The 13,201-nt window shown below is 36.7% G+C and overlaps 1 protein-coding gene across 1 annotated transcript in view; it reads right to left on the bottom strand.

Annotated features, from left to right (window-relative positions):
• The window catches only part of LOC149927843 (substance-K receptor-like), a 147,398-nt gene extending 138,850 nt beyond the window's left edge, over positions 1 to 8,548 (bottom strand). The window contains exon 1 of the mRNA XM_090157877.1: positions 8,058 to 8,548. Within this exon, the coding sequence (XP_090014003.1) occupies positions 8,058 to 8,548 (491 nt within the window). The remainder of the gene's footprint in view (positions 1 to 8,057) is intronic.
• Between the last annotated feature and the right edge of the window lie 4,653 nt (positions 8,549 to 13,201).

The following is a 13,201-nucleotide window of genomic DNA, read 5'->3' as shown; positions in this document are numbered from 1 at the left end:
AGATGCTGGATCGATGGGTTTGTCTTCCCCGTCCATAACTCAAACGGCGTCTTCCCAGCAATGCATGTAGGTGCTGTTCGGTTCAGGATATAGACGGCCGTGTTCACCGCTTCAGCCCAGAGTTTCGGTGATAAGTCCGATCTGGAATGCAACATGGCCCTTACAGACTCCATAATCGTACGATTTTCTCGTTCAGCGACCCCGTTCTGTTCAGGCGTGTATGGCATGGACTTGCGGTGATGTAACCCTTCTTGAGACGTCCATTGACGGATCTCTTCGTTGACATATTCAGTTCCATTATCCGTGACCAGCTCTTGTACTTTGTGATTGCGGGTTCGGCAAAAGGCAAGGAAATCTTTGAAACAATTGACTACTTCGGATTTCTTCGTTAGGAAATATACGGCTCGAACACTGGAATACTCGTCTTTGAATAGGAGGTAGTATTTCTTCCCTTTCATGGACGGTGTTGGTGATGGTTCCCAGAGATCTGAATGGATCCTTTCACCTGGTTTCGTAGCCTTCTCCAAACGAGTGCCGAAACTGTGCCTAGTCATCTTGCCGTAGATGCACCCTTCACAGAGCTTGTCAGACGTCTGGTTTAGAACTTTGTATCCGAGTCTCCGTAACGTCGCTGCTACATGCCGTTTATCCTGATGACCCATGCGTTCATGCCAGACTTGGAGATCTGCTTTCAGGTCATTTCTCGGATCTGCTGCGATGTGAGCGGAGCATGATGGCTGCATGACTTTGATATCCAGACGATACAGACTCTCGCCCTTGCCAGGTACACAAAGGTTCCTTTTGCCTCCGACAACTTCATAGAGACCGCAAGAATTTGCTGTGACCTTGAACTCTAGATTCTTGTTTCTCTTCATTGCGCTTTTTAGCGAGGAAACATTGCAGGCAAAGTCATGGATGTGCCAGACATTGTGGACTACCTCTTGATAGAGTTTCTTTCCGATCCGGAACTGAATCCTTATGTCTCCTTCACCATCCGCTGTCATCTGCGTCTTGTTTCCAATCTGAAGAGTTGCTGGAGTAGCGAACTGGCGGAAGTTTAGGAACTTTGTGGCGTCGTTCGTGATATGCTGTGTAGCACCCGAGTCAAAGTACCATGCTGCTTCAGACGATGAGCAAGCAACGAGACCATTTGCTGCGATCAGACCCCCGATGCTGGTGCGATTACTTTCGTCAACGCTCGTCCTTCTAGGAGTTTTCCTTTGTCCTCGACAGTCTTCTGCTATGTGACCAAACCTTTGGCAATTGGTACATTTTGGCTTACGTCTTACGGTTTTCTTCTCATTTGAGGTGCCAGAGTAACTTCCGTTACTGCGTTTTACCATAAGACCAGAGGAATCTCCAAACGCGTCGCCCTCTCGAGTTGCACGGTCGATTAACAAACGTTCTAATTCTGCGACAGTCTGTTTCTCTGTAGGCATCGTATCCCAAAGCATACCAAATTCTCGGTATTCGTCCTGCGGTAGGGACTCGAAAATACATGCAATAAGGATGCAATCGTCGAACGTTACGTCCTTTTCTGTCTTTGCCGTTGACAAGATATCTGTCCAGAGAGAACACATCTGGGCAATGTGGGTGGCCATATCGACGTCCGGTGACTTCGTAGTTCGCATGAGCTGCGCCAGAAGCTTTCGGAGACGATTTGAAGACTTCTGCTCGAAAATATCAAGTAGTTTGTCCCACATCTCCTTTGGTGTCTCGCAATTGGTAATCATGTTTTGGACCTTCTTGGATAAGGTTGACCAGAGGATACCACGGACCGTGCTGAACGCCACTCGGTACTTCTTGTTTGAAGTGTATTCAGACTTCTCTGCTGCTGTTGCTCCAGGCACCGGTTCCGTAGGTTCAATCCATTCGCCAGTAAGAATCTCGTATACGTCTCGAACGGTTAGGATGTCGACTATTTGTCTTTTCCAACTCCTCCAATTCTCCGGACCTGATAGCTTCTCGACGTCTTGACGAAAAAGACTATCCATGGTTACTCACGGGAACTGTTGACAGGATACGGATTACGGTGATGGTAACTGAAACCGGGATACAGCAGACTAGATCATCAGCATAGTAGTGGCGCAGTGGGAGCGTGCTGGGCCCATAACCTATTGGAGTTTTAAATCCAATGTTAATTAGCAGAGCTACCCTACACTAACTAACTAATGAAACTAGTAAGAAATCATAACGTAGTGATTTAAAAAAACAAACGTTTATTAAGAATGAGTACTTTACAAGATGAACGACATATTAGGAGTGACGGCAATAATAAACGCTGTAAGCGAATATATATACACTTAAGGTTAAAAAATAGTAAGATAAGATTAGTGATTAAAAATATATCTTATTTACAATAAACATTTTTTAACCTATTAAAAAAACTAAACGAGAAAAGCCGATAACGCTTTTTATCTTCAACAAAACCCTTATTATTCCTAAATATACATAGCCACCTAGTATCGGTTGTAAATTCGATTTCTTTTATTCTCAAAAAGCGTAAATTTAAATATTTATATAGCTCGCACAACTTAAACTAAAGCTGAATATAACGATTTACTTAATACTATTAATTGAAAATATCAAATAGTTGGTAGTTTTAATTAAATTAAGAAACCATACTTGTTTCTATTTGAATTAAATACTTCGTTGAGAGCCATATGCTAGATATCAACTACAACATAATTATTGTCACACCTGGAAAGAAATTAAGTTTTGGGAAAAAACGCTATTTAAAATACTTGAAATTTAGAGGTTTTGAAAAACAATAGATATTTAAAAAAATTGAGATTTTGAAAAACACAATATATTTAAAAAAAATGAGATTTTGAAAAACACAATATATTTTAAAAAATGAGATTAAAAAAAACACAATATATTTAAAAAATTGAGATTTTAAAAAACACAATTTATTTAAAAAATTGAGATTTTAAAAAACACAATATATTTAAAAAAATTGAGATTTTGAAAAAAACTGATTTAAAAAAAAGGCAACGTATCTGAATCCTTCAGGGAATTTCGTAATCCCAAAACTTGTAGAACGAAAAATGACAAAATATCTCGAAATTAAAATCTATATAAATAAAATCATTCCTTTGTCTGTAGTATGTGGGTGGCCTCAATTCCGAACTGAATTTCGGAATCGTTTTAGACTTTTAGGTTTAAAAGGCTCCCATCTAATTGATTTTAAAATTTTTCCCCGTTACCAAGGGAGATGTCGTCACATCCGTTCCATAAACGAGATATCTGCGCCAACGAGGGAGGAAATTTCGAATCTCTCTGAATTCTTTCTCAATTCTCATTGTTTCGCTATCTGCCGGAAGCTACAGGTCATCACCCCCGAGTTTTTTCTAATGGCCGCTGAATAGTAGACAAAGTACACTCCAGCTGATTTGAAGGCTAACGGTTTACTAGTTTAGAGTGTATAAAAATACTTACTATAACTAGACGTTCCTTAAATCTAAATCCGAACCCTTATTAGAATTTTGCATCACTATATAATATTGCCAAGAATGTATTTATTTATGAAGATCCACGGACCGAATTTACTGCCGGCATGAGAGGGAAAGGAAAAACGTCCCCAGAGGATACTTCAATCGCGTTGGAAGGCGTCAATTTTTGGTACCCATTTATTTATTTATTTTTTCGGGTTGAAGGAGTTAACTCTTGACGCGTGAGGGAGATTCGGAGCAACGCTGAAATCGCCCAAAAATTGTAATTATCCCTAAAAATACATTCTTCTTATAACATTACTTAATATTTAGAAATAAATCAGTATCACACTAACTAATCTGTTTTCCATATGGTTAATAGCTTACTAGAATTTGCATTTAAGCCTCTGAAACCCCGGTAATAATACACTAGTCATTAAATAAAATATCTTAAAACAGACGTTTCCCACAAGGCATGTTCTCTGCCCGAAACGACTTCGGCGCACCTGAGGAAAACACATTACAATAAACGATTTTGCAACTGGCAACCAAAGCTGCTTATCGGATATCATTAGCCTAACTCCCATTAAGTTCAAAAAGAACGTTTCCACAAATTGTTTAATTGTTTTTTTTTTTAGATTTGGAAGAATGCTTTCGAGGTAATTTGCGAACAGAAATACAGGTGCGCTCTCCCTTAAAGGGAATATAACCTGCAAAGCAATCTTTATGGAAGACCCCTTCAATTTTTCAAATTTCGCTGTACAGTGGCGCCAAACATTTTTAAAGCGAAAGGCAAGAGCGGTCAGAGCTGCAAGCGTTGGTGTTCCACACCAAATACCTGAGGTTATATTCCCTTTAAAACACCGTCTTAAAAATACGATTCAATAGTTATAATTAAGCGTATAAAACCATAAATTATTGGCAACAGAAAATATATTTCCAACAAGTGGCTTCACGATTTTTGCTTAATAAAGATGGCCTCTCCCTAACAAAAATAATTTTAACAAGAACCTCCTAAAAGTTTGCTTTTATTTAGTTTGTTTTCCAAATGCGAATTGAGAAAATATACTAATGATAAAAAGCAACTACTATAGACTTTTTAGGCACCGCCATGTTGCACAAACCGTGTCCGGCTACACTGCAATCAAGGTTGTTTTTGATAACCGTACAAAAATGTTCTAGATAAACTATACTTAATCGAAAAGTAATGGGTTCGCAGTGGGGTTCTATTCCATTTAGAGTCTACTATAGAAAATTCTAATTTCCATCCGCGAATCTTCTTATACCAAATCGAATATCAAATCGAATTTAGTAAGAAACCCGAATCGAATAATGACAGAATCTCTGGCCAATAAAATAAACGAAATAGCTAAAAGGCAATGAAACTTGTATTATTAGTTAAGCAACTAATTTGGGGTTCATATCTTTGAATTTGGTTTTGTTTAACTTCTGAACATTTCTTAGACGAGTACATCATGATAGATATATCCCCCAGACTTTGTAGTCTCTATACAAACTGCAGTATAATATCGACACAAGCCACTGAAGAATTACTAAGCCGCGTTCACACTAGACACTTTGGAACCGTTTTAAAACGGTTTCTAAAGTACAAATTGTAAAATTTTACTGTCGAATGTATTTATCGTATGGCTATTAATACAGTTGACACCGAAAATATTAAATCTTAGCTTTCGAAACCATTTAAAAACGGTTCCAAAGTGTCAAGTGTGAACACGGCTCGTAATACCCAATATCGTTTCTACACAAGCCCCAAAAGGGAGACCCCAAACTCCAATAGTTTTCCTACAAATCATAAAGTTTCTACACAAAATTTAATAGAGTTCCTATACAAAGAAATCTAAAATCTTACCCAAGAATCACCTAAGACAACAGTTTTCTACTTAAACTGACAAGGAGACATCCCGAAGAGTAACCCACCGATTTTGTTCAAACACCTTCATGTAACATGAAAAATATTAAAGCGAATTTATTCAATAGGCAACCGTTTTGCTATGGCAAAGAAAAATGTTTTGACAACCAAAAATTGACATTTTCCCATTGAAAATAACATTAAAAATTTTGCGCATTTTGATTTATTAATTCGAATTTTGATCATTGTTGACCAAATTGACCAATATATATTTTTTTTTAAATAAACCAATTTAGCTATATATTATTACGATTTTTCACAAGTAATCTATTTCAATCAATTCCTATCAATTTTGAAAAAAATGTTTGTACTTTTTTGAATTTTCTATCCCATTTTTCCGATTTTAACCAATTTGTTTCATTTTAACCCATTTTGCTCAAATTGACCAAAAATTGATCAATTTTGATTTTTTTCGCAAATTTTTATCTATTTTTTCTATTTTTGGCATTATAATTTTTTTTAAATTTGATAAAGTTTTTCACATAGGAATCGGTCAGAATCCCATGTTATTTTTTAAAAGGGAATATTTAAATTTTTTGTTGTCAAAAACATTTTCCGTTGCCATGGCAAAACAGTTGCCCATTGAATAAATTCCCTTTAGGATTTTTCAAGTTACATGCAGGTCTACCAATCCCCCCAGTTTGAGCATGAAGTTTATTTCATATATACAGGGGGCGTTTATATAGATGTACTGTTAGAACAAAACCTATTCCATCTAGCGGTTAAATAATGTACTTTTTGCCCGTCAATTGTCAATTTATTTTCATTGCATGTGTTTAGGCGCCGTTACTAGTGTGAAAGAGGGGAGGGGGAGTGGAATTCAAATGTTACGTAACATATAAAAAAGGGTTTATAGAGGAAGCTAAATTATTAATAATTTTAACTTACAGTAGCAATTTAGTAATACTTTCTCTTATTTATAATATTATGATTAGTTTTCTTGATGTTAACTAATAAATCAAAATTGTTAATTTTTCCCAAAAATTTAAAAATATTAATTTTAATCAGTCCCGTATTATCCGTCTAAGAAATATTTCTTTTAAGGAATAAGAAACCGACGCCTTATAAATTTATTTAAATAGTATGTATGTTTCAAATTATTTTTAGTTTGGATGATTTCATCTTACAAGTCGCTTGCTTTTTTGATATAAAGCCATTTTCTTTTTAAGTTAACGCATTCCAGTTTTTTCTCCGGTGAGGTCGCGACCTTTCCTTAGATAGAACTAATATTATTCTAGAAGCAAAATGAAAATCAGTAGATCATATAAACTGAGCCCAGAGCAACGTTTTAAAGGGAGTTTGGCAATGCTTGGAAGGCGCTACCAGCTTTGAAACTTCCGCTAAGACGTCGTGAAAGCATAGACGATTCCATTCATAGCGTCGGCTACTTAAAATCTTCAAAAGGTCTACCTATGGTTTGGACGTAAGCTTGTAAGCTGCCGCGAATGTTTTCCTTTTGGCCGAGAGCGAGAAGTCGGATAAGTAACAAGTTTTATGACAATACGAGTAAAGCTTGTTTTCCACTGGCGCGCGCAACGACGCGTTTCTCAGCTTTGAAACGTTCAAACGTTTTTACGCGCGTAAAGAAAATAACATTATGACGCGCGCTAGTGGAAAACAAGCTTTATTCATCAAATAATTTTAGATTAATGTTGTCGCGAATAGCTAATAAATGTCAATATATGCTGTATGGGTTGGAGGTCGGTTTAAAAGCGTACTATAAATATCGGTTTACAATTATTTCACTTTCCCCAAAAAATATTAGCTATTCACTTACGACCATTAAAATTGAAGTTAAGAAATGGAATATTTAAACGAGTAAAAGTTGAATTTTTAATATTTATTTTTCCATTTGTAAATTAATTAATTTGATCGATAAACTCTATATGGTGAACCTCGCTGATGCGGATCTTAGCCAAATAACGAAGAAAGTTATTATTAAACTCCTATACTTCGTACAAAACAAAAATATTCTAAAGTTGTCAATTCAAATATTTCTAAAAGAGTGTTTCATTTATCCCCGAAATATACAGTAAGCGAAACTTATATGATTTGAAGTAGTGCTAAAATTGCAATATCTTTGGAGAAATATATGCTAGATTATGCAGCATTAGGTAAATCATCACATTTCGAGTCTACATTAGCAGTTGTCTCTCACTGAATTTAAATTATCTTTAAATACTTGTAATTGGAAATCACAGTTTCATTGTGGAATTTCACCGCCATAATGTACAACTTTTAAACTACCCGTTAAACATTTTCAGTCTTATATCCAAGAAATTACTACTTGATAACATTTGTGGTAGGCTATCGTTTGAACCGGCAATTTATCTTAGGCATTTGAGCTTCCGAAATTCCAAACACGAAGAAACCGGAACTTATTATCGTCTAACAATTGTAAGTAGTTAGTAAGCTAAGGGTCTTGAGGGAAAACGTTCTGGCTCGACGCGTACGTGATTGGCATTCCACTGAAAATTGACGCTTACTGACTCTCTTCAACTTGTCCGTACCGCTTTTCACAAGGCATCGATCGTGTCACGAAGGAAAAGCTTGTGGAAAGCGGGAAGGGAGACGTAACACACTTTCAATTTACGTCTAGCTTAGAATAGAGATTGATACAAGCTATAGATAAGCCTATGCTTAATTCGCTATTTCTCGACGGTAATTTACTACATTGAAGCGTAGATTCTTACCTGTCAACACCGATGGCCGTCAATGTGTATACGCTGACCATGACCGAGCAGTGTTGCATGAACTGGACGAAGGGACAAAAGCCGGGGTGGAAGATCCAGCGACCCAGCATAAAGTTAGTGTACGTGAAGGGGATCGAGAACACCGCCATCGTGATGTCCGACACGGCCAAGTTGACCAGAAAGACCCGCAATTCTCTGGATGACCTTTTTCCGGTGGTCAGCACTATGATGACAGTCGCGTTCCCGAACAACGCTAACACGGCGGTGATGGTGTACAGGGTAATCAGAAGTCCTTGAATGGGTGGACTGAAGGCTTCCAAACCAGGATAGTCTGATTCGTAAAGTAACGACAGGTTATCAGCCACCGTTCCATTCTTATCAAATGTGACGTTTGCCGTCACATTGTACAGCGGGTCATCCGACGATTCATCGTTCCACGGCTCATCGCCTATTAACAGTTGGTCGTTTTCAATTTTAGGCGAAATCTTCATTTCTTAAGTTAGTTTTTCCATTGAATGTTTATAAATACGGTATTCGACGAAAAGTTACGTAAAATGCGGTTTGTTTACTTAACTAAAATAAAGTATTACACTTTAAACCGTTCTGGCATTAAATGTTTAAATTATTATATTCGATGAGTAGAAAATAAAATTGTAATTCTTATAAAGTACTTCAAAATCAATCTTCTAAAAATGTTATGTTTCTGACAATAAAGTTGAAGTTCTATATATTAAAATTACCGATAGACTTTTTATCTTTAAAAGATTAATATAAAGTTCAATTAATCACCATTAAACAAAAAATATAAACTTCGGTCAAGTTTCCAAATATTTAAAAAAGTAAGACAAAAAAAATTCAATTGATTAAAAGAACCAAATAATTGAATATACAAATTTGAGGCAGTAAGATATCTGAAGTTTGGGACGAAGTTCGGAACTGACTTTGACCCGTTTGGCAATCAGGATGAGAGAGTCTCCGCGTCTGTTCGCCGCGAGTCGGTGGCAAAGACTGTGGATGCTTCACAATGGGCCAGAGAGTTATCCGCGACGTGATGGGATCGATATCTGTTGAAGCTGTTTGCTCCCAGCGTCCTCTATAAAGTCGTCAGGAACTTTCCGCGCGTATTGCCCGGGAATGCATTTTTGCACGGCTCGTAATAGACACCGAGATATCTTAAGAACTACAAAAGCTGGATATTTCTCGCAAAGTTTACCTCTCGAATTTCTATGGAAGTTTTCGCGATGTTTATGGACTAGTTGAGGCGAGTGCCGACGACGCTATTTTTTATACCGACAATTTTCTTTTCAATTTTACGTCACTGACCGCTAAAAACGTCTCAAGTGTAACTCTATCTCCACCGTGAGGCTTACGGTAAGTGAAGAAAGCGGTAAAGACTGCGTGGTGGAAAGTGGAGCGCTACTATCACGGTGATGCATTTCGTAAGGAGATCGAGGGTTTTCAAGTTCCATTTTCACTTCCTGAAATGCGCTTTTATGTTTTCTTTTTATCATACATCGCCGCCTCAGACGTTTCTATTTCTTGGCGTGCAGACTTCAAATATGACTTAAAACGTCTCAAAATTATATTCCGTTTTTGCGTAAAAAGGCACTTTTAACTTGAACCATCAACCTAAAAATTCCACATTTCAGTAAAAAACTATTCCCCAATAAATCGCTTTAAACCATGGACACTGTATCTCTAACCGGACGGGAAAAGCTGTAGCTTCCACCATACAAAACCGTCTCTCTGTAAAGGGGGGGAGGTTCTAGAATTTTGAAAGTTTCAGGCTGTCAAGGCCATATAATTCGTCACGTGGTCAACAAAACGTTATGTTTGAAATGGGCGTTTACATTCTTTCGAATGACCTTGACGACCCTGCGAATGACCTTGACAGCCCTGCGAATGACCTTGACGGCCCTGCGACTATTTCAGCTAATACGAGGTAGGACGCAAACGGACAGTGAGGGGGTACCTCATTTAGGCTGCTTTTCCCGTCCGGTTAGAGATACAGTGTCCATGATTAAACAAATGTCAATACATTTAAACTTTGATTTTTTTTTAAATTTGAAGGATTAGGAATTGGTCCGAATTTTTTAGCAGGGCAGGGTAGTTTTTTACCAATTTTAACAATGATTTCAGTATCTAAAGTAATTGACTTTATCAGTTCTAGGGAATTATTGAAGCATCATTTAAAAATCGCGAAAGGTTGTTGAAAGTTACTGATAGAGAGGCTAGGATCATACTAGCATTAATGTATTTATTTATATTTTGGAAGAATGACTTTGCAGAGAGGATTTGTAGTGGCTCCTTTCGCTTACACAAAATCCAATCAGGCCAGTGTCTCATCTAAAAAGAAAAGTTCCGTTATGTAAAAAAAACAAAAACCCAAAGAACCAACACTATATAAAAACTTAAACTCATAACTGTAGATACTTTTGAAAAATTTCGTCGAGCTATAAACAGACTTTTTAAGTCTCCTCAATACATGAACGTAATTGCAAATCTAATTGTATAAAGTGAAACTAATCCAAGTACTTCCTCACTACCGATCACTATAACTAAATTTAAATATATATTATATATGACACGAACCCTAACCTTAATGTTCGCGTTTCTCTGCTGCTTGGATTTGCGCTTATTGCAGCCTACTTCCAGTTGCTAGTAGGCCACACTTTGAAGCTCTCTGGCGCTCTTTTAACTCATCGTAGGAAAATGGGGGGAAAACAGGCATATACTTCTCAACTCACCCACTACAACTACTTAAAATTTTTGCATAACCTTTTGAAATACCCTGTATTTATCTCGCCGTTCACGGGCTGGCTTTGAGAGAAACAGTGAAGGGGGGGGGGAAACATTCGAAAGCTGTCAGTTCCGTTAAGGAGAACTGGAGGAAGCATACCACTCAGAAAGCCAGTATTCCTAGTAGAGCGTATTAATTCCTTACTCAAATCGGAAGGCACTGTATTACTCCGTACAGAAAATCAAAATTAATTACGCATACTCAAAAGATAAAAACGTTCTTTTGCACGGTTTTTTACCCGAATCGTACAATTTCTAAATTTTGATATCATCGAAGCAGTTTCTGTCGGATATTTAAATATTATCCAAGAACTGTACTCGAAACGCTAATGACCCGCGTATTTGTGAGTCTGCCACCCGCCGGCATAATACAGAAAGATCGCCCCCCCCCCCCCCTAAAGACAAACTCTCCGATATCCAATTAGCTTCGTTTCGTCTTTTAATGGGAAATGGCAAGCTGGAAAGTGCAAACGCTTTCTAATCCGAACTTTTGGAACTCTTTTTATTCCACAATTGCATTGCGGTGTCGTCCACCTCTTTTGATTTCTGTTTAACTTCTCCGGAATATTATCGGCTAATTAGCTGGATCTCATTAAAGAGGAAAAGAAAAAGAGAAATGTAAACGCTTTAAATTCAATTGGGATATTTCCGCTTGGAGACTTATATCAGGAGTTCCCAACAACGAATGAAAAGACGTAAAAAACTATAAATTGAATTTTGTTTTATATTTATACATAAAGTCAAAAATGAATAAAACCGCTTTGACATAAAAGGCAAATTGAAAGAGAAAAAATGAAAACAATTTAACCGTTTGTATTAATAAGTAACACATACAATTTAATTTTCGTATATTTTCAAGATAAAGAGAGATTTTCATACGCGATGTATAAAATAATACCCAAGGCACCACCTTAGGCCTAAGTCATCAAGCGACTTTTAAAGCCATTAAATCAGGTGGCTGGGTTACAATGCGTAGGAGGGTGGTGGCAAGCCCATCATGCCACACGAGCCTACAGCTCCCTACACTAACTACTACCGTTAACCTCTAAGTTTTTATGGAAGGGGAAACCCCGTAAGCCAGTGGGGAGAAAACGTCGAAACTCCACGTGCAGAAGGAGTTTTTCTGAGTTTTCACCCAGTGCCGAAAGGTGCAATCGAATGAGGCTCCTATTGTGGTGCTGCGTAAACGCTAACCACTACGCCACCCCACTCAGCTGTTATTGATAAATGAAGGGCCCAAATTTATGGACGCCACGAGGTTCCAACTGGTAGAGTGATAGAGATTTTCATACACTATGTTTTCACGTATCGTTTAGATTTTTAGCGTCAGTGGCTACTGATAAATAAAATACATCATCGGAAGAAAAGGCACGACAAAAATGTAAGCTGCCAAAAATTGGTTTGGCAATTTGGCGGAGACACTCACGCAAAGTAGGATAACATTTAACAAAAACTTCATTCTTAAATAAAGAGTTTCGTAACATAAATGATTACTCGCATCTCATCAAAAATTAAAATTCCTTCGCGAGATCACGTTGAGACATAATGTACTTGTTGGAAAGGCCCGGTTTGTCTAATCGGGTTAATAATGATTCATTTGGTAGATGTCAAAACTTTTAAGGGCCGCATAGGCAGCTGCACTATTAGATTTAGATAATTATTTTAATATCATCTATTTTATTTATTAAATAGTAAATTAAAGTAACAATTATGATTTCATTTATTGAATAATAAATTAAAGGCACAATTACGATTTTATTTATTAAATAATAAACTAAAGGCACAATTACGATTTTATTTATTAAATAATAAACTAAAGGCACAGTTACGATTTTATTTATTAAATAGTTAATTAAAGGCACAGTTACGATTTTATTTATTAAATAGTTAATTAAAGGCACAGTTACGATTTTATTTATTAAATAGTTAATTAAAGGCACAGTTACGATTTTATTTATTAAATAGTTAATTAAAGGCACAGTTACGATTTTATTTATTAAATAGTTAATTAAAGGCACAGTTACGATTTTATTTATTAAATAGTTAATTAAAGGCACAGTTACGATTTTAATTATTAAATAGTAAATTAAAGACACAATTTAGATTTGATGTATTTGTTACTGAAGAAATATAAGACAAATTATTCTTATATACAGGGTGCTAAGTAAAAAGCGATACAAGGCCAATAACTCGGAATGTATTTAAGCTAAGAATTTGAAACTTTCAGGACATATAGAACGTACAGGGGGTCACTGTACAACGGAAATTTCCATGAACTTAAATCATGTCTTCAAGGTCATTTAAGATTTATCCCGAGAACCATTAGAGATACAAAGTTGGTTTCA

This window comes from Leiobunum rupestre, chromosome 9 (assembly GCF_980474605.1).
Source record: "Leiobunum rupestre chromosome 9, qqLeiRupe1.1.hap1, whole genome shotgun sequence".
NCBI lineage: Eukaryota > Metazoa > Arthropoda > Arachnida > Opiliones > Sclerosomatidae > Leiobunum > Leiobunum rupestre.
Note: the sequence above shows the minus strand (reverse complement) of the source record. Positions and strands in the feature narration are given on the sequence as shown.